The sequence below is a fragment of the Patagioenas fasciata genome, chromosome 26 (assembly GCF_037038585.1).
Source record: "Patagioenas fasciata isolate bPatFas1 chromosome 26, bPatFas1.hap1, whole genome shotgun sequence".
In the NCBI taxonomy this organism is placed as follows: Eukaryota; Metazoa; Chordata; class Aves; order Columbiformes; family Columbidae; genus Patagioenas; species Patagioenas fasciata.
The window spans coordinates 5,311,015-5,333,109 of NC_092545.1; the positions used below are offsets into that span (position 1 = coordinate 5,311,015).

General features: G+C 43.7%; 1 protein-coding gene across 9 annotated transcripts in view; it reads right to left on the minus strand.

Annotated features, from left to right (window-relative positions):
- Nucleotides 1-22,095, minus strand: part of DOCK5 (dedicator of cytokinesis 5) — a 98,854-nt gene that overhangs the window by 5,961 nt on the left and 70,798 nt on the right. For all 9 annotated transcript variants that reach the window (XR_011735883.1, XR_011735884.1, XM_071799462.1 and 6 more), the window contains 23 exons: nt 20,481-20,575; nt 19,813-19,891; nt 19,388-19,488; nt 18,488-18,546; nt 17,859-18,013; nt 16,812-16,897; nt 16,451-16,607; nt 15,909-15,949; nt 15,712-15,802; nt 14,720-14,839; nt 13,864-13,953; nt 13,081-13,185; nt 11,910-12,051; nt 9,933-10,014; nt 9,648-9,732; nt 9,186-9,272; nt 8,540-8,716; nt 6,680-6,763; nt 5,750-5,887; nt 5,475-5,641; nt 4,550-4,727; nt 2,185-2,323; nt 637-752 (listed from right to left, as the gene is read on the minus strand). Coding sequence is in view for 7 of the 9 variants with exons in the window: in XM_071799462.1 (XP_071655563.1) it covers nt 637-752; nt 2,185-2,323; nt 4,550-4,727; nt 5,475-5,641; nt 5,750-5,887; nt 6,680-6,763; nt 8,540-8,716; nt 9,186-9,272; nt 9,648-9,732; nt 9,933-10,014; nt 11,910-12,051; nt 13,081-13,185; nt 13,864-13,953; nt 14,720-14,839; nt 15,712-15,802; nt 15,909-15,949; nt 16,451-16,607; nt 16,812-16,897; nt 17,859-18,013; nt 18,488-18,546; nt 19,388-19,488; nt 19,813-19,891; nt 20,481-20,575 (2,574 nt within the window). In the remaining 2 variants the exon portion in view is untranslated. The remainder of the gene's footprint in view (nt 1-636; nt 753-2,184; nt 2,324-4,549; nt 4,728-5,474; nt 5,642-5,749; nt 5,888-6,679; nt 6,764-8,539; nt 8,717-9,185; nt 9,273-9,647; nt 9,733-9,932; nt 10,015-11,909; nt 12,052-13,080; nt 13,186-13,863; nt 13,954-14,719; nt 14,840-15,711; nt 15,803-15,908; nt 15,950-16,450; nt 16,608-16,811; nt 16,898-17,858; nt 18,014-18,487; nt 18,547-19,387; nt 19,489-19,812; nt 19,892-20,480; nt 20,576-22,095) is intronic.

Sequence of the window (22,095 nt, forward strand, 5' to 3'; positions counted from 1 at the left end):
AGCACCCACACCTGGGCAGACGAAATGATTCACAGAACCCCAGAATGTGAGGGGTTGGAAGGGACCTGGAAAGCTCATCCAGTGCAATCCCCCATGGAGCAGGAACACCCAGCTGAGGTACACAACAACCAGAGTATTTGCACACTAAGTACCTGCAAGCTGTTTGGAATCCCATAGTGTAAGAGAAACACTAGTGAAACAGCATGAAAGTGACAGTCTGAAGTTCCTAGAAGGAAACCAACGTTTATAATTTCTGAAAACGTGTGGATTTTTTCCCTTCTTTTTCAGGACCGGATTACCGTGTTGCTTTACACTGATCGTGTTTTGGAAACCTTGCAATCATTGTGCTTGTCTGTTTTCCAGATATCTTCCCACCCCACACACAGTTTGCCCGACCAAGGCCAACACAACTCCCACTTGAAAAAAATAAAGGGGGGGACGACTTCATTTGATAATTTGATAGCCTTCTCTGGAAGCAAAACACTTCTCTTATTCTTTGGTGGTTTCATGGAGCGAACCACTAAAATGATGAGACACATTTCAAGTTGCGCCACCCTAGAAGCGGTCTGGAAAATTCCACCGGTGTCCCTTTCTCAAAGCTGCTTTCTGAGCCCACGTCAGCTCTCATTTCCTCACCTCCACCGAGTTCCACGCGTTGCTGTTCTCGTAGGGTTTGCTTTTGGGCGGAGGCGGCGGGGGGGTGCTATGTAAGCTACCAGCTGCCAACCCATCGGCTTGCAAGGAGGGAAAACCTAGAAGCAACAACAGTAAGAAACGGCATTAAAATAGAAGGGAAAGCAACAGGAAATTGGGTTGACTATGTAGAATTTCAAGGGAGATTCATTTAACGTCTTGTGCTTCCAATCTGCTAAGAGTTCTCTGCTTTAGCAGCTCAGCCTGGATGGATATGTCAGAGCAGAATCACAGTTGTGTCTCCCTGAAGTTCAGAATGCCCAGAAGAGCTCCATCTTCAGCAACTGAATCTAAGCTTATGTGAAAAACGCATGCCTGAGAGAACAGAAAATGGAATCCATTAGCACATCTGCAACGTGCACTGGGGTTTCCTTTCAGCCTGGGCCTCAACCTGAGAATTCACTTTGATTTTAACTCCAGTTGATGGAGTAGATAAGCACCCAAACTTCAGAAGGATTCTTGGGAAGCTGCCCTGCTACGAGTGTCAATTAGAACTGCTTGCTGAGTACGAGAGTGAGGTTTCACATTCCTTGCACAGACCCTTCTTCATTTAGTATTCCTGCATTTGTTTGTGTTTCTGGTTGTTTCCCCACCCGACGTGTGTTTTTTGGTCCTAATCCTCTCTCAATAGCTCTATGCTCGTTCAGTTCATTATCTACCCCAGATTCTGAATTTATATCCAGGTAAGAGGAAGGACAGTCAGGGCCTACATATGAACATTTGTTCCTTTAAAAAGGGTTCACCAGAGTGAGAAATGCAATGGCAAGGAAGACATCAGCGCTGACACTACAGTTGTATTTCTACCTTAGCCATGTTCATCTGCTGCTCCAGAATTAACTACAGAGCTTATTGGATACGCAAGGAATGTAACTGCACGAGTTACTAATTTTGCTAATTCTTCAAGATAAATTCCGTCTCTTTCAGGTGTGACATCTATTACCTGAGTTTCCAAGCTGCAGAGCAACTTCTAAAACCTTCTGTCACGTGATGGCAGTTACTGTTCATCAATTAACAAAGCCTTCAAGGCTTGCCCAGGCAATTTAGCCATAGGGCTGATGAGGAATCCAATGCTGGACCGATGCAGTTCCATGCAGTGAATTCACAGGGCATATTCCTCTAGTATGTGCTGTCACCACCTGACCTGAGGCATTTCCAAGCATTTACCTTGATTGCATGTGCTGCTCACCCTGAGGTTTAACATCCCTTCCCGCAAGTCAATACAGGAAAGGAACTGATAAAGATAAAAACTCTTCTCTGGAATTCATCTGATACACTTATTTTAACAAGTGATACGTAAGTCGCAAGTACGATCTTTGGTAACGCTGCCAAATTCTGTTACCTGCCAAAAATGTCTACAAACATTAACAGCCCAGAGTCACTTTCTATGAGCTACTTCAGAGCAGTTCCCCCTCTCTAGCAAATACACAGTAACTCCTACTACCGCACATACTGCCCTGAAGGACGCGGCAATTGCTCTCCAATAAAACTCACTTTGGGTTCGTGGCGTTTTGGGAGTGATGGGCGGCGGGCTGCGAGGTGCGGACTGCTGGAGCGAGGAGCCCTGGAGCAAAGTCAGTCTGTTGTCTCCTAATTGAAGACTCTTTGGCCTCTGTGCTTTTCCTGACATGCCCTGGTTGAAACAAGGAGTAAAGAAAGCCTTTAGAAGTCAGCAAGGATGCTGCACGTGTATCAGATAATCAGACCCGTCACAAAGGCATTGACACGCTCCAGAAAAGCTGCGTTCAGGTGAAACGCAAGAGTGAAACCACAGCGCCAACTAAGCTGTGCCTAAATACACTGTGCTCCTGTGATACATTCGGTTTTCTGTGAGACCTTACCAACTAGAGCACCAATAGTAAACTGTTTTTAACGACCTTAGCCTATTAACTAAGAAGGGAAGGCACCAGGCTGAAAAACTGGTGCACTTGACTAGCAGTTCTGTGAACAAATTCGGGAGGGGGACAAAAAAGTCTTTCCAAGAAGATAAAAAGATTGAATTCTTGGTGCAAGTCAGGAGTGCTAGTGCCATCCAGCTCTTCAGGGCTGTGAAACAAACCTATTTCAGGCTTTACAGAGCAAATCTCTTGCATTTGGGGCTTGAGAGATGTTTTTCCAGTTCCTTCCAGTGCCATGTGTGTCCTTCTTTGCTCTTCATTCAAATCATGAGGCCACCCGAATATGGGTAAGTCCAGGACATGAATATGATGGTCCTTCTATGTATTAGTTTGTTGCTTTACAGACCAGATTGTCACTTACACATGTAATTAAAGTCACTGAGCTCTTTTAGAGATCAATTCTCCACCATCAAGCAGCTCAGTATTTCTCCCTGCGCTGAAGGGAGCACACGTTGGTGCACAGTGAATATTAAACTCCATTACACGTAAAACTGCAGGACGTACAGCCAGGCTTTGGTTCCCTCTGGCTTCCCAGCTCCCAAGCAGCTCAGTGAAGAGCCACATAAAATCAGTCTGTCCAGTTCCTGTGCTGGACACTGCAGATCAGCTATAAAAACCAGCTCTTTCTGTACTTCACAATGATCTTAAGCATGAATATAACCCTTAACTAGGGGGAGAAGGGAGGGTGGGTGTTCTGGTTTGCATCTCCGAGCTCTCTGCAATGCAAAGTCTTGGACAGACGTGCCTTAGTGTCCTAGTGAACACTATATAAATGGGCTCCGTCCCAGAGCTTTTCTCTCTAGTTTTACTTAATAAAGTGATCAGCAGATGACAGCACAGTTTGTGGGTTAAACTCATTTAATTCTATAGCAGCTTTTCCAGAGGCAGAAGGCCAGGCCCCCTGAACCGCTAATATTTACAACGCCAGATTTTCCTGTCAATACCAAATGACAGGATTCTAGAGCCACAGTTCCCCTTCATAAATATTCCACAGACTCCGAGTGTTGGCAGCATCAGATTTGATGAGAATTCCTGAATATATAGCAGCATGGCCTGTTCCTGCCAGATTCAGTCGAGATCTTGGGAGGGAAAGGGAAATAGAAGAATTCATGTTTTCTCATTATTTACACAGTCTATGTTAAGTCAAATTAGTTTCACTGAGCCACCCGCTTGAATACTCAGATGCTTAATTCTCACATACTATGGCAGTTCAACAGTCTCTGTGTAAATCCAAGGTCACACAACTCTGCTTTTGAGCTGAAACTTACCCGTTTCTATCAGGCAATCATTCTGAATCCTACTGTCAATCTGAATGGTGTCTCCAACACATTCCTCATTACAACACTCCTGTGCGGGTATAAATTCTCTTGTATTCCCCCTTTGCAAGTAACGTGCTCAAGGAGCAAACCCTCCTGCTCTCACACAGGAGGTCTGGAGCAGAGCACACACTGGAAGAAGCAGTTTTCCTAAGTCCCAAACTGGTGACCTAACTACCAGACCATCTCTTTTCAGCTCCCCAGTCACTCACACTGATCTTCACCTTGCAGTGCATTTGATTTGTGCAGTGATGCTGACTGATAGCAGCTGAACATCTGGCTGGCCAGCTGCATTTGTGAGTGGGCGAGCAGTATCTGGTTGCTCCAACAAAACCAGAACAATTCTACACGGTGCAGAGTGCACCACGCAGTCCTCTGCTCCTGGGAGGAATGAGGGCACTGAGCACCCAGATGAAACATCAGCGCCTCGTGCTTCCAGTTTGGACCTTAAAGCCAAACTACAGTTCAGTTTGTGACACAAGTTTTCCAAATAAATCAAGCAAGAATTACTCAGATGACCAAGGCTTTTGGTATTTGAACCCCTCCTACTATTTAATGATGTTCCCAATGACAAGTACGGTTGAAGGCAATGGAAACATTAAAATCTCCTGCTGCAGATTTTATTATTGCTATTATTATTATTACCATTCTGGAGGTCAGTTCTGTTTCTGGCTCTTTCTCCACGATAACCTGAGACTTGCTAATACTCCAGTCCTTCCGCTTGAGTTTGCTAATCCGGTTATCGCCATCATCTTTCACGGGCAGCTCCTCAGCTCTGGAAGCTGTTGATATTCTTCTCTCCAAGAGAGGCTCCAGAATAGATCTGTGGCCCACACCAAAAGAGTGAAAAAACCACGGAATGTTAGTCCATTAGACAGTCGTTTGTTAAAAAGCTGTGATCTGTTAGCTTGCATAACAGGTTATCGGGAAAAACTGAGTTACGACCTTAGAACTCTCAGTGAGATTTGTGCTCCTAAGTTACCCCAGCAATTCGGAGTTTTATGCCTTGTAAGATAAGCGTGATCTACTTGTGCAGGGAGCTAGACCTGCGTTTTATGCAGAACTCTGCTCTGTGACCCTGAGCAAGTCACCCAGACTCCCTGGTGACCACAGATGTAAACTGGAAATGTTTCCATGTGCGGCAGCTCCTTTTAATGCTGCGTATGCAGCTGCAAAGAGGTAGGTGGAACAAATACCACATGAACATGCACCTCTTTGTGAACCGCATCAAACTAAATCGCCTCGTAGTATCTTACACCTCTGTTTCCCAGCACTCCTGGGAATCAGCAATAGTGCACATCTGAAATACATCACTGCCTCCATTGCTCCCCAGCATCGTGGACACAACCGGGACTCCAGAGAGAGTCGAGGATTCAATTCCCAGAACTCTCCTTAGCTATGTGCCAAACTCTCTCTGTAAAATGGCAGAACAACATTGGTCTCCTTTTAAAGTTTTAAATGTGTAGCTACTACTATTGTGCATGGAATAAATCTTCATTTTAAGAGTAACTAATTTTCTCCAAGTCACATCCCCGCTCTTGTAAATCACATGTAAAGGCCGATTACTAACCCGTCGGAACCCGGTCTGGAGGAAGCGCTATCGGATGATGTGGAAGATGTGGAGACGACCGAAGACGCCACAGAGGTGACGGAGAGACGTCTCAGCGTGGAAGACATGATGTAGGGCAGCACGACAGAGCCGGACCTGCTCGGCTTCCTCTCGGTGAGGGAGGGAGGCTGCACACAAACACGCTTGTGAACAACCACGTAACACTGGCTCACAAGTGGGGAAGGGGAGAGGTGTGTTTCTTTAAGGAGAAAACCTAAAAAAGCAGGGGTGCTTACCAAAGTTATCACACCATACTGCTTCTCCACCTTCTTCTTGAGCTCTTTGAAACAGGCTGTCAGTCTGTCGTGCAGAGGCTTCAGCTGCTCCGTCAGCTTCTCACCGTGGATCCTGATCCCTTCTGCCAACAACGGCATCTGAAAGGAGAACAAAATGAAGCTACAAAAGGACAGATCAGCTCTCCTGTTGCAGGAAGGAGGGGGTTTTATGCATGTTACACATCTCAGGTGCACTCAAGGGACTTAAATCAATGTGGTTGAAGTTTGCATAGGCAAAAAAAGCAATTGTACAGTAAGGAATTTCATCTACTGACACAACTTGTGACACTGTAGTGACCTGTTTGAGCTCCATGTGTTCAAGAAAACGAACCCTTTCCCCATCTATCCCTATGGCTCCCACTTCGCCACTCGAATTCCATATTCCGCTTTGGAAAATGGAGCATGTTACATGTCAGAGTGTCACTTCTTAGCCCCCAATGCTGTGTGATTGTGAGGAAGCTTTAACTGGGCTCTGCTGTGTGGAAATACGTAAAAACTGGTCTGCAGGAACGCGATTTAAATTACAAGAAAACAGGGCAATTTTTCACTGCTCCGCAGGTCAGAACAAACAGCTTTCAATGGTCAGAGTGACAAAAATCAGGTTTGATGATTTTATGAAAAGGGAACAGATATTTTGTTACTGTTGAGGGAAAAAACAATCTATGCCATGTTGGCAATTGTCTCAGAATAACATTTCAGAGCAACCCAAAGCACATGGAACACTCTAGGCCACAATTTTACAATACAGCAGTTTCCTTGAAACAAAAACCCAACTGTGCACATATCCAGATTGTCCTCACAGCATTTATCTGCATCATCTCTGCATAACAACAATGGTGGAAAAACCATCTGCACTCACACAGTGCTTCCCAATCTTTCCCAGTACAATACCTGTAGAGCTATCAGTTGCTTAAGCAGTTCAATTTTGTCTTGATCTTCAGGATGTTCTTGAAGATACTTCTCTGTGAAAAAGGCCTGAAAGCAAAGAGAAAAGATGATATAGACACTACGTTGCTTTCACAAAGGAGTGAAATATCCTCATAATTTAACTGGCATTATTCCTCATAGCAAAGTTTGTCACTCAAATGTGAGTTTTAGATCCAGCCTCTGAGCTCTCACCTAAAAAAGTCTCGTTTTTAGCACTCAGTGCCCTCCAATATAGGGCATACAAACGGCCTCTGCTGCTCAAGGTGAGCAGGGGGAACATCTCCTGCCCACGCTCACCTTAAACTCCACCATTTAAGCCCTTAAGTCCAACACTCTCACCTGGGGCTCGTTACGCAGATTCAGTAAAATAAAGACTGCGCTGCGAGTTTGGCTCCGTTTGATTCAACAAAGCACCTTTAGTCTACACTTGTTACGTGTTTACCTTTCATCAGCAGAGTCTGGTATCGGTTTAAAGTTGAACAAACACAAGAATATTTTCCTGGACTGAAGCCTTAAATCGGTGCCAATTCACATTACGTGCTGCAGCGCGTTGCACTGAAACGCATCACAACGAAGAACTTCATTTTTCTTTTTCCTAGATAAAATCCCTAATAATTTTCATTCAGTTTTAAAAGGCGTCTCTGATCTATTTCAGCCTCTGCGTGTGTTTTCTGATATCTGGACTGTATGTCCAAGTGTTTATAGGCCTAGTGGTACGAGTCTGAACTAGGCTGATGTCAAGAGGAGGTGAGCTTGTGAAACAACTGCCAGGTAGCTCCCAGAAGATTTTTCTTGAAAGTGTTTAATTATTGCAAGAAGAAAGCGCATGTTAAAAACACAGACTTTGGCTTTTGGCTACAATGAAACAATTAAAACTCAAGTTTTTAGCCGCCCACAAAAGCCAAATGTTCTGTACCGATCTTCAGTTGAAATAGGAAAATATGAAGCAGAAATGAGTATTTCCAGATGTGGTTACAGACACTTTGTGTTTCCTAGTTTTAACTGCTTTCCCACTTTCGTAATTCTAAACTTTATGTCAACCTTAATTCATAAAATGGGAGGATTTAGGGCCAAATTCAGCCCTGGCAAAGCATGCGAGTCCTCTGGAATCAGCAGAGTTAGACCCCAGATAAATTAGACCCTCTCCCATTTAACTTCTGCACTTCATTTCATGTGACTGGAACACATCTGAGAAGAATTAAATGTGTTTTAACACCATCCATTCAGTTTATGGAAATGAGCAATCTATTTTGTGCTGGCCATACCATCATTGGATACTGGGAATAAACAGCTCAAGTTAAACATCACAAAAAAGAATGTACACTGTTCAGCTGAAGTCAACTGAATAAACCTCGATAGGAAACACTGCTTTTTTCCTGAAATACTTGCTCTTTGCTGCAAGACTCCAAAGACAGATCATCTGCCGGAGAGAAATCCTCATTTCCTTACCATTCTCTATGAATACAACAGACAAAATATTAGATCTTCTGCTTTTCTTCATTACTTGCATCATTCACTGGCCTGACCAAGCACCTCAATGCCCTCATGAGGCAGGATCATGTTATTATCGCCGCTGTAAATGAGGCCCCAAAGAGCTGCATCACTCATCGCTGTGGCAACGCACAGCACCAAAACTGAACACTAAACCACCTTCCAGTCTAGCGGAAATCTCTTATCTGTGTTCCTTTCTACTTTGAGTTCTGAGCAGACACAGCTACAGAAGGAGGAACAGCTGAAAACTGAACTTCAGGGTCTCATTTTTCAATGCAGGTCTTGGATATTGCAGAGATCAACAGACTGAGCTACAGAGAAATGAGAAAAGACCTTCTCGTAGTTGGTGTATCCACCCATGACGGCTGGGTCCACGATGCCACTGAGGAGCATGGAGAGAGGATGGACGGGCAGGCTCCGGTCCCAGCCGTGCTGCTGGACGATGTTGCTGATTTTCTCGTTCGTTAGCTCCATCGTTTCAATGGCGTTTTCCAAGGGGCTGATCTCTTCCTGGAGGGCAAGAAGAAACAGAATAAACCCTCACCCATCTCTACTGAATATCAAGTATTACAACTCCTCCGGTATGAATGGCAGCCCAATGGCTTCCAGCAGAGGATTTTGGACCCCCGTGCTAACTATCTTGCCATTCAGAGATGAAATCAGGAATGATCTCACAGTTTAACCTGAAGGAACAACAATTTGGGACTTGGCTGCTGACTGTGGAGTATGTTACAGAAATAGCCACCCTCCCAAGCATCATATAGTCAATGCAGAACTTCACTACTGCCTTGTATAGAGCTGTCTGCAGAACAGCATGTGAGAATACAGCACAACAAAGAAGATACACATTTGCTTTCATCCGAAGCACAAGTTACTGGTGTGGCACATCCACCAGTGGAAGGATGTTCTAACTGGTGCAAGAGTCTTGACTCACCAAGAGATTGGAGGGGACGAGCCTCAGCCCACATGCAGAACTCACCGTTGTGATCTGTTTGACTTCGAACCACTTGAGGATGCCAGGAAATGAATAGGCTGTCGTGTAGGTTGTCCTCTCTATCCACATATTCTAGTTAGAGAAGGAAAAGATTCCAAGATGTAAAGAACATACTGGTCTTGCAATTCAGTTCTCGTCCGTAGTACAGCATGGAACCAGCTTTCCAGCACGGAACCAGCGTTCCCGCATGAAACCAGGTTTCCAGCACAAGCTGGCGTGACTTACACAATGAACTTCACCTTCACTAACTGGGATGGAACCCAGTGTTTTTGGCAACAGATACCACCTCTACTATTTAAATGGTATCCTACATTTTAATAGAAAAACTCCATTGCAACAGGTAAAGGAAAAAAAGTGTGACAGTTTTGTTGCACCAACAAAATAAGCAAGTGCATAGACCCATTTTGTCACAGCACAGCCACCCGGCATCAACGGCAAAGGACTCACGGCAAACTCGTTGTCTGGATCTTTCTCTCCTTTCCTGATGGGTCGGGAGTGTGTGAACTGCTGCACCTCGTTTGCTCTGTAGTAGCTAGAAAGAAACAGAGGAAATGGGGAGTTTTCTCACGTCTCATCCTCCTTACATAAATGTTCCTGTTTCCTCTTAAAACAATCAAGTTTAAACCAGACTATGAAACAAATTTACACAAAACACAAAGGCACTGCACCTTGTGCCCAGGTTAGATGAGAAACATACAGAGGAAACGGTGAGGGAAAAGGAAAAGCAATTACTTTAAGATCTGTTCAGGAACAGGTTTATCTTTATAATTAGGCGGCAGGTTCATCACAGGCTTCACAATGAAGCACTGCACATCTGAGCAGCTGCAGTTAAGGATGAAAAACTATGGATCCTTTTGAGAAAACAGAAGAGGGAGAGAAATACCCTTCTGGTTTCCACCAGACTTCTCAAAAAACCCCCATGCTTGTCATGTTTGAAGAAAAATACTTAGTAGTTCATCAACACTCGCTGTACTGGAGGCTTTCCAGGAGTAAAAAACAGTATGGAAAAGTAAAACATAAACAATTTGATCTACATGTACAGATGATTTCTGTGAATCACCTGCCAATAGCACTCTGAAGTGGGAACGTTTTACTGGCGGGTAGGGCAGCCCCTTACATCCTTTATTTCACCAAGGGTAGTTCTAACAGTATTTGGAAAGCAAACCCAAGGTCGTCCTGCCCGCGCTGAAGAGCCAACTGGATACCAGCCAAATCCGAGCCCCAAACCGCATACCCACAGTAGATCAAGCCCTGAGCCCAAGCTAATATATTCTTGCTCTCAGGAGAGCTTATTAGCTTGGGCTTCACGCCACGCTAAGCACTCTGCACAGCTTCTAGTTCAGAACCGGGGAAGATGAGCCTGTCTAATGGTGTAGGCATCCCCGAGACGGTGCACAGCTCAATTAATATCTCCAGTATGTTATTAAGAGAAAAAACAAAGAAAGAACAAGCCATTTTATCATAAACAGATTCTAAGTGAAAAATAAAACCAAGCAAAACCAAACCCTGAGACAACGGAGGTTAAAAAAGCACAGAATTAAAACAAACTATAGAACCATCAACCCTGCCTAATACAACAGTGATCCGGGCACTCAAACTCATCTTTTCCGAAGGTGTTTGTAAGAGTCCGAGCAGAACCTGTACCAAATCCAAGCAATGCAGCTGCTCCCCTTTATAATGGGGCTATGCCAAGGACCCGGAACCAAACACCCCCAAACTCTTGGAAGAGTTCAGATCTGGATCCAAATTCTGCAGTTCAGGTTCATCTTGAGCCAAAACCGTTAGAACAAACACAAACAGATGCAAAGGAAGTAGCTGAAACAAAGCAGCAATAGAAGAGGCATTTTTTGATACCAAGTTTGGTCTTGAATGAATTTTAATTTCCTATGTGGATTTAGTGCTTGGCAGGATTATTGCAAGGGAAGCATCTGGTTTCACTGCTTGAGTTGTGCCTTTGTACACGGACTTTTAAGGCCAAAATGGACCATCGGATTCTCAAGTTTGGCCTGTATAACACAGGCCAGAAGCTCAGTAACGTGTTTTTGACTGATGCACATCTTCCAGGAGCACACCTGCTATCGACTGGAAGTCACAAATGAGAATCTGAAGCATCTTCACTAGGTTGCAGTTGGTCACGCTCACAATTAAGATAAAGAGGATCTGAAGCTTAGGGGTGTGCTGCCTCAGAGCCTGGAGTTCCACCGGCATACAGAAAAAATCAATGAAGAAGTCCAAGAAACAGATTTAATCAACCTAAATAATCACTTAACACTTTGTAAAAAGTGACTTCTACAAGGGAAAAAAATACCCAGCCAGTTCATAAATGCTAGTTAACTGCAAGCAAGAAAAGAGCACACTTCCACTTATATCCTGCTTTTGCTGCCTGTATTTTACTCTTCCACCTAGAAATACCAAACCAGATCACACATACACTACAGCAGTCAGCACCACCTGCTTGAGAAGGACGCACAAGAAATCCCGCCCTGCAATCTGCTCAGGTTACACCCCAACAGCAGCTCCTTTAACTCTGACAATATCAACCTGTCTCTCTTTTTCAATACCTTGACATTCACCATTTCAGTTCCGGACAGCCTTAATTTCACGCCTTCAAAGCCCACCCTGGAGCAGTAAGTTCCTTGGTTATTATTGCTGTTTACCAGTTCTGTTATTCTAGGAAAGAGGTCAAAATGTCTTAGAACCAAAAGATACACTGTTTAGGAGAAGCCTTGATCTCCTCTCCTGGAGGGGCAGTGCTGGTCATCTTCTCAGCACTAGGAAACTGGGTCAGTAGCTTCAGGTTGAAGTCCTCCCGTCGTTCGTACTCCTTGCCACGGTAGATAAAAATCTTATTCTGTGGGCAGCAGAAGAGAAAGAGAATTAACACTAAACAAAGCAATGAGAAAGAAGAAACACAGGCTGGAGTGACAACCCAGCAACCCTCAGGAGCAAGGCTCCCTGCCAGACCACTTATGGTCTGAGTTAACTGAGGGATCTCTCCATGCACAAAGACACCAGTTTTACCTCCAATCCACTCCTGACTCTCTTCAGCTACCATTAGTAAGTGGCCAGCTATGGCAGTTTTGCACCATAGACTTCAAAGTTGACCATGGCCAATTATTCTTCCAAAGTGGCCACCAAGCAGAGGTGGTTTCTGGAAGGGATGGATTCAAAACACCACCTGGAGCTAAAGCCTTCAATGCCATCCAGTTCCCCAGTCCTAAGTTAACATTCTTCTTTTTTATTAAGCTTGGCTTCCATTTAAGGCCAGCGGCTTCAAACAATTCCAGTCTGAAAATGCAAATGTTCCTTAATTTTAAATAAGAGTCGGGAATATTTTCTAGTGTTGTGCACCCTGCCCATCTGACTCACTTTGTTCTCATGTTCCAGCCAGCACAGATCCAGCAATGCTTCCAAACAGGAAGCAGCTCTGCATTTTAATTCTGCGTGGGACAGGATCTCACTAATGTTCTTGAGCACTGAAATGATCCACGTCCTAAAAATTAGGTTGATTCAGGCTAAAAAGTAACGGGGTAAATTCTTTACAAGCAAAGAATTTTCTAACGGCAATCACATTTCCCAGGAAGCGTATAGGGCACAAATATAAAACACTGATTATGTTTAAGTCCATATAAGAACACAATCAGCTAATGAACCCTATCTCAACACACTAACTTCATTAAAGTTGGTAACACAAAAAATCTGTTCTCTTAATTGTCTCTTTTTCTATGCGAAATGCTTCGAAATACTTAAGGGATTTAGATTTCTCAGTGTCATTCAAAGGAAAAGGAGTTTGGCATCTGAATTTTCTCGGAAGCTCTGCAAAAGTTGTGACTTTTAGGGTCCCCACCAGTCCAGGACTTGAGTGCTGAAGAATTCTTACCCGGAGGAAAGAGGGGAAACCCTGACCGTAGTATCCAACAGCAAAGTATTCTGGTTGAGGTCTCATTGCCTTCATAATATTCTCATAAAAAGTGGCTCTTTTTTTCTGAAAAAGAAAAAGTCACCAGCATTTTTCAACACAGTATCTCGTACTTATCCTTTTACTTGGCTAAATATTTGGTTTGTCTGGGCCAGAATCAACTTCATTTCCTGGTCTGCAGACACGAGAACGATGCCATGTTTTTCAGGATTCCAGGAGGATACTTGAAATCCTTCACTATTGCACCACAAATTAAAAACAAATATGTTCTGAAGCACAAATGGTGACAAATGTCAGAGAACTGGCAGAAATAAAACTGGGCAGATGATTCTCAGACGAAAGAACATAAAGACCATCTGGTTACATCTTTAACCACTAAAGACATAACTCACAACCAAGATGATTCTATAGTTCTGTGTTCATACACGGTAGTTTAGTCACAGAAATAACACGGTGATGGGATTTATGGAGCCTGAAAACACACCATGCAAATGTTACCTTATTGGATCTACACTAAGAATCCTAAACATCTGCACACAATATTGTCGTGCTAATTACAAGGTCAAAATCACACACTTTAAAAAAAAAAATACAAGAACATTCTTCTAATATTAAGCTTACAAAACCATGGGGGTTATGTTGGTTTGTTTGTCTCCAGCATAAATGTATTTTGGGCTTATCCTGCTCAACAATATTAATTTAAGCAGTCAGCAGCCTGTTGAAAATGGAGAAAAAACATCTTACCAGGAGATTACCAAGTCCCTCATAATCAAAGACCTTGTTTTCGTACATGTCCGCCAACTCTTTGCTCAGTTGAATGGCTTTTTCCCACATCTCCACGGAGGGCGAAGGGAGGCAGGTGGGGGCAGAAGAGCACAAGCGAAATAAAAGAGTCAGTTAAAAGCGTTCGTTACCGCAGATAGGCAAACAAAAACTTCAGCTGATTTTCATTCAGGCAGCACTTTAATGCACTGCCAACTTTCCCTTAGACTCCACGCTGTACATTTTTTGCAATAATTATTACAGTCACACAGCTCTTTTGATTTGTAAATCTGAAAGTGATTTACAAAGCAAGGTTTCTGGTGTTACTCCTGATAGGGAAAAGCTGAGGCAAAAATTGGTGGAAGGACATGTTTGAACAGGAAATAAGAGAAACCCAGGTGGGCTCGTCCTACACCAACACTTCACCCCTCCATCATCCTTGGGTTTGTCTCGGTCCTGGTAGAACCAGCCAACACAAGCTCAGCATCAGCCGGACAAGCTGTACTTACCGCAACGCAAAACCCTGACAAAAGCCATTACCCAGAAAAAGAAAGGAAAACACCTACAGTTTTCTCATCTGCACATTATTCTTGAACAGGGCTAATTTTTTCAGATGCTCATTGACTAACAAGGAAACAGAAGGATTCAAATATCGCCAGGATGCATACATGCCCTGCCCACGCCAGAACTGTGCTCTTCATTCAAAAGCCAGGCCTAAGCATCAAAGGCCTGTTGCAGAATCACGGCTGCTTTTCCCCTTAAAACCAACTTCTGCCAGCTATGTTCTCCAAGCCAAGAATTCACCATCGAGCCGTAAGAACACTGCAGAGACACTCACTTTGCCCCTGTCAAAGAAGGAGATAATTTCTTGGTAGAGCTTTTCCTTGAGCTCCTGTTGTGAGTAGACGTAGTAGCTGTCTCTCTGCAGCAGGTGAGGGACACACGGCTTCTCCGACCACTAGGACAGAGTTAAAAAAGAGGCAAAGCTGAAAGAACCACAACATGAACAAACCCTTAGGGCAGACAGGCTCGCCTTCTGCAGGATGCATTCCAGACAAATCCATCAGCAATGCAAAGGGAGAGCAAGGAAGGTTTGCAGTGATATAAGCTGAGCTGGCTGGCTGATGTAAAGCAGGAATGCACAGAAACACTGCAGCTCAGCAGCACGCTCAGAATCACAAGTAGCCAGCAGGCAGGAACTTCTTAAACCGCTCCAGCCAGCTGCTCAGAACATCCCATTATGTTATTCCACTACACACATCAGCAGCCAGAAAGCCTTGGTTAGACGCAACGTTTTTTCTATGTTAAAAGTTCATTTTAAGAAGTCATCTGAACTTGTAACAATTTTTTGAGTCATATTTAAAAATCACTTTAACATGTTAATACAAGTTTGATTATATATGCAAAACTGGTGTGATTTTGGCTTAAGATCTTATGCTGAGACACTAACTGAATATGTATGTTTTATTAATCTGTGGAAGACGTGAAGAGGTTGACTTAAATCCAGATTAAGATGGCTTAGGCTAATGTATTTTATACTGTTCTCACAGAAGTGGAAAAAACTGTTCTATGGACATTTTCTCCCAGCTCACTATAGCACTTTTTTCACCACGAGAAGGTAACAAATTGAGGGTAATAACATTTTTACTTTCATCCATTTAGCTGCTGTGCAATTTGCAGAACTGTGAAACTCCTTACTGACCACTACAGCTTCAGTAATGCAAAGTCACAGGAAAAAGAAAAGAGTTAATAGTTTATTCTGAGCTGTTCACACTTCATTTAAAACGCACACCCTGACAGTGGAAACTGAAATTTGCTCTGGTGTAATACCTGGAGCAGCTCTGCGTGGAGGAGGAGAGTGTACGCGGCCTCTGTGAAGTTCTCACAGTCCGTGTGCAGGTCTCGGAGCTTATAAAGATACCTAAATGAACAATAAGCAATTGTTACTTGATGGGAAGGACTCCTGTGTACACGACACCAAGAGAAAGAAAGGCTTCTACACAGCTCTATGGAAGGAAACAGCCTACCTGATATAAATGTCCTCTCTTTTCTTCTCCTTGTAAAAATTCTGCCAAGAATAGAAAAAAGTCAAACTTTCATGATTGTGCTAGGGATTTGCATCATCACCTCTAGACAAGCAACTTAAGCATCAGTTTTAGACATCACAAAGATCTTTGCTGACATTTTGCCTGCTTAGGTGAATACATCCCTGTAACCATCCCTTCAACACAAGGTGGGGCTACTGTCCCCTCTAGAAAAGGGGTAAGGCAAAGAGAGACAGTGACTGTCCAAAGTTACACAGGCTCTTTGCAGCAGAACAGGGGAATAAGCCCACGCTTCCCCAATGATCAGCTAGCCATCCTTCCTGCTTGTATTTCAGGGCCTCAGATTACCAGGTAAAAAAGAACCAGCTACATCACTTGATTTGAGACCGTCCATCTTTGTTTTATAGCTGGTAGCTTGATTCAGGCCCACAATTAACCAGAAACAGCATCGAGAATTACTGAAAATCCTTCAAAACCCACAAAAGCCAGGTCGGTAAAGAAGCACCCGTATCCGAACCCCGTACCAGCACGTTGACGGTGCAGCTCATGCGGTTCTCCTTGCTCTCGTCGTGCATGATGGTCCTGTAGTCCAGCAGGTTCTCCAGCAGGCTACTGACCAGCCAAGCGAACACCTCCCCGGGCACAGACAGGTATTTGTGCTTGCGACAGTGCTCCAGGAGCCTGCAGGTACACCCAGAGGGACGAAGGGAACACTCAGTTATGGTTCTGAGCAGCAGCAATGAAACTTCAGTGTAAATCACCCAAACAGCCACTCAAACAGTCAAATATGTTTCACTGCCTCTCTGTTCACTGCAGGGGTGAATTAGGGTTTCTTTGCATTAGAAAAGTAGCCAAAGAAGAGTGGACGTTTGTTATAAAACTTACAGTTTCTCCAGTAAAATCTTGTATTGCTCGTCCCCTCGGCCACCCTCCACTTCCTGGTCCAGCTTGGTTATCAACTCGTTTTCAAACTGAAAAGGCAAAACGCCACAATTAAACAGAGGTAACTCTCAAGAGTGTGGTCTGAACACCAGGAATGCTTGTGGCTATATTTTTTAACTGGCTCACCATCAGACACTGGTTTTACAAGCCAAGCTAGAGGATGCTTTCATTTTTGAATAAAAATGATAAAAAGCCAAGATGAGGACACTGGAGCAAAAAATCCAAGTCCTTCCTCTTGTCCTTGAGTCACCTCAAAGTCCTGCTCTGGGGTAATTCTGCCCCTTCTCCTCCATCCATGAGCTGCTCAGTTTTGCCAGGGTAAAGCATTCTAGCAGCTGGCTTACAGATGATAACGGTCATTTACTCGCCCTAAAGAAAGTGAACTACTACCATCAGTTAAGGGCAAGTCACAACTCCCTAGCCATCATTAACACTTGTGCCTACTAATTAAAGCAACTTATAATGCAAGAGCCAAGTGCTGTGTGATTAGCTGCCTGGCCATGAAGATATGCCCTGTTATGTGCAAGCAGTTAAAGAGGGATTAGTCAACATGTAAGCAACTACACAGTGCTAACACTTGACCGTCCAGTAATTTTCTTTATATAATTTACATTTACAGCCAAAGATCTTGGGGGAGTTTATATTGTTACTATAAATGTAAATAGACATTACGTTTTAGAGTAGTCTCTTAGGGTCTCCAAATTGATTCACAATTTAGCTTTGCGTATTCACACACCTGCAAGTGCAGAGAGGTACGAAAACACAGGAATTCATTAATTATCAGTGTCATGCAAAGGTACAGTGAGGGACAGAACTGCAGGGCCCTGGCTCCTACAAACCACTTAATGATAACATCCCAGAGTTCTTGGCAAAACACTTGTTTTGTGTGAGCTTTTTCCACTTGTTTTGGTTTTGTTTCAATGTTCTTTCCTCCTGCTTGCGCAGTGAATGCTGCAGAACATCTGCGCCGAAGAGCTCGGGCTCCCTCACCATATGGAAGTTCCTGTTCCCGCTGAAGTTAAACTCGCACTGCATCATGTCGAAGAAGATGGGGATGGTTGCTTTGCGGAGCTCCGGCTCCGGGACCAGCGTTACCTCCAGGATCGGCCCCACCATTGCTGGGATGAATTTTATTTTGTGGGGACCTGCAAGAAAATCAAAGTCAGATGCACCCAAACGGCAGCATTTAGATATCCAAATGGTTAAGCATATTATTCATATAAAGACCAGAAACCACATTCTGACTAGAATGTATATTTTACATGGATAATGGCTACTTAGAGTTAACACGTTACAGCTCCAAAATCCAGAAATAGCCCAAGAACCGAATTGCATGCGATGCTGCAAATCACAAAGGCTCTCTGAAAACTTCTACTCTTGTCATTCATATGGCAGAACATCCTATATAAAGAATCTAAGAAATCAGCTCAGCAGCTGATGTGAGAAGAGATCAGCTTTTACAAGCTATTCACACAAAAAATAACAGACTTTGTGCTCTCAAACAGCTGAATCTTAAGCGTATTTCCCCACATTAAACATGAGCGCCTTTTACAAAGAAATAAAGGATCCAAAACCCAGTTCAGAGCTTGAATAAAGATAATTCTTTAGCTGGAACTCACCCAGGTTATACCACATATCTCTTATTTTGAAGCCAATTTCTTTCCTCATGTCCCCATACCTAGAAAAACGCAAGAGAAAGAAAAAGCTGAAAAAGTCCTATGCACTAAAATTACCTTTGCAAAGTGGCTGAAGAAATTTAAAGGCAAAAGCACCAAATCTATTACCCTCTCCTAAAAAAAACAGCACCCACAAACCTGCATAGCCAGGGCATTTATCCCAAGGGGTCTCGCAGACTGCAGTCCTGCTGCTTCACATAGTTCTACCCAGTATTTTCTGGTATTTAGTGTTTTTCCCTAAAGCTTTAACTGCTGACGTCGAGAGAATGCAAGAACCAGGCTTCTTAAAGCCCTCATGGCAGCAAAAAGATGGCAAGCATTAACTATATATTCCCTAATAAAATTTTACATCAAGATCTACAAAGACATTTAAGCACTTGGTTCCAGTTAAATGCAGGAGTAAAAGCTCTTTGGTGTCTTTGTGAATTTGGCCAAGCTACTAAAAGCCACTACTACAAGAAACAAAGAGAGGGGACTAACGAGTTGCAGGGCTGTTAGGTCTTGCTTACCTACCTTACATTATTCCTGAGGAATCGCATAAGGTATTGCTTTGGAACTATGGCAAGTGTCCTGTTACAGACCTTATAGTGGAAAGAATATTTTGGCAAGGTGCTTAAATTGAGCTCAAATTGCTCAGGATCTGTCTGACCAGATTTAGACATCCACAGCGTAAAGACCTGATATTAATATCTGTCCTAGTCACCCATCCTCCCTTTATTGTCACTCATTAATCAAGCACTCCACAGCATGTTTAATCTGAGATTGGATGGGTATGTTTGGAGCAGGACAAGTGAAGCTGCTTAAAAGCAAAAAGGCCTGGCAAACTTTAAAATGTAAACTCACTTCTTGATAATTTTGTTGCGTTTGGCTTGTGAGAAGGTCTCCAGCTGGAGGGATTCGTGAGTGAGAAAGGCCACTGCCAAATGGAAATAGTTATTCCAGAGCTGTGGAAGAGAAACAAGTCTAAAACAGGAGAAGACAAAGGAAGCACAACCAAGCATCCAGTATTTCATACCCCACTGGTTAAGCACAGCTCAGCCACAGCCACTATGCTGTTAAACCTGACCTTGCAAGGACAAGGATTTGCTTGCGCTTTATTGCCGCACTAAGCGCAGTTCAGAACTGTTTCGCATTCAGCAGCTTTGCTATAAAAGATTATGGAAGTTTTCCACGAGCATGCTCCTCATTAACTGATCTGTTAACAGTGGGGTTTTCCTGCCTTTCAGCACAGGATCCATAAGAACATCCAAAACCGATGGAATTATTACCTGGAGTTCAAAATTTGCTTGGTCCAGAAAGAAGCGGTTGAGTACAGAGGTAAATTGGTTCACTGCCCGGAGGAAAACCCTGGAAGAGACAAATAACAGAAAGAAAAGGTGGATCTTGAAAAAATCTTCTGTTGATATTGTCGGTGTGAACATCAAACTCTGTATCACGGGCAGCAGGTTCTGACCACGCTTTGCTACTTAGCACAGCAAACAGATAACGAGCCAAAGCCACTCGAGTTGTACAGACTGGCTCACACAAAGCTGAACAAAATCCATAGGAGACAGGAGTGAACCTGGGGAGTTGTAGTCGACCGGCCAGCACACTAAGCCCTAGACCACAGTTCTGTCCAACTGTAGCTGTGTTTGCCATGTGGTTCCCCCAGAATAGAAACCAAAAAGGCTTCTCTGATTTAGGCTGCAGCAGATAAGTGACGGGAGGAAAGGCAGCATGGTTTCCATTGTGTGCCTTCCCAGATCCTTTAACTGAAATGTGCAGGCACTACAATTTACTGAAATCTAATTTAAATCGCCCTGAAACTGTAAAAGAAAATAAGCCTATGTAACTTCAATGATTTGCAAGCCTGCTTGTGTGAGTCCCCCTCCCTTCAGAACCAGAAAGGCGTCAAAGCAGCAGCAAGACTTAAAATAGCAGCAACTATTATATTTACCTGCTCTGCATCATATTCATGACCATCCAGTCGGACGCATAGACATTTTTTCCAATCAGATCCTTAAACATAATGAATGTTTCCATCAGGAAGTCCTGTTGGAAAAATAAAACCATCCGGTTGAACATGGGAGTCTTTTATCCACATGAAAAGCAAATGTTTGTAACGGCATTGATTAACGACTGCATTGATCAGCAATCAATACACTGCACCTCCTAAAAGGATCTCGTATTGTGTGGATATATTCCAGTAACTACATTATTTCTGACACGCCATCCATTCAATTACAGAAGGAGAAATAATTTCACAGAACATGCTGATGTGTTTAATTAAATTTGTCTTTACTGTTTTGAATTAAGCTGTGTTGGAGGGAGTTCTGGTGTGCAAACTGGCTAAAAAGCAAAAACAATAGTCGAGGATTTGTTTCCCAAAGTCTGAATGATGACAACCTAACAGCCCTATGAAGATGGAATAGAGTGCACTGTCAGCAAGTTTGCTGATGACACCAAGCTGGGAGGAGTGGTGACACTGGAAGCTGTGCTGCCATCAGAGACCTGGACAGGCTGGAGAGTTGGGCAGGGAAAAATGTAATGAAATAGAACAAGGGCAAGTGTAGAGTCTTGAATCTGGGCAGGAACAACCCCAGGTTCCAGTGTAAGTTGGGGAATGACCTATTAGAGAGCAGTGTAGGGGAAAGGGACCTGGGGGTCCTGGGGACAGCAGGGTGACCATGAGCCAGCACTGGGCCCTTGTGGCCAGGAAGGCCAATGGTACCTGGGGTGGGTTAGAAGGGGGTGCTCAGTAGGTCAGAGAGGTTCTCCTGCCCCTCTGCTCTGCCCTGGGGAGACCACACCTGGAATATTGTGTCCAGTTGTGGCCCCTCAGTTCCAGAAGGACAGGGAACTGCTGCAGAGAGTCCAGCGCAGGGCAACCAAGATGATGAAGGGAGTGGAGCATCTCCCGTGTGAGGAAAGGCTGAGGGAGCTGGGGCTCTGGAGCTGGAGAAGAGGAGACTGAGGGGTGACTCATTCATGTTTACAGAGATCTAAAGGGGCAGTGTCAGGAGGATGGAGCCAGGCTCTTCTGGGTGACATCCAGTGACAGGACAACGGGTCTCTACAGATATAAATGCTACCTGTGAGCACTTAAATGGATTCTATTCTCTACAAAGACAGCATTTGAAAATGAGAGGGACACAAAGAAGGTCACATGAGAAATCACCACCTTGCAAAGATCACCAATAAAGAAAAAACTCTGTTGAGGTAAACAGCTTGCTCTAAAGAATTGGCAAGAGACAGCACTGTAGAGAGAGAAATAGGCATTTGGTGCTGCCTCAGGAAAAATCCTTTAGGCATTATTAAATCAGAGCCTGATGGAAGGGTTTGGACTTGACAAGGGGCACCTTGAAGGTATCAATTAACTTACAACAGTGTTAAACAAACCAAGCAATGATGCAGTGTCAGGACTGAAATACCAAAACACATAAACCCCAACAATAAACAAACAAAACCCAAATACACCCAACTATCGTAGCAAAACAAAATGCAATGTTCTGTTGGTATTAACAACTACCACACCACCACAAACTCAGGCTTGCTCCTGTAGATGTAAAGAT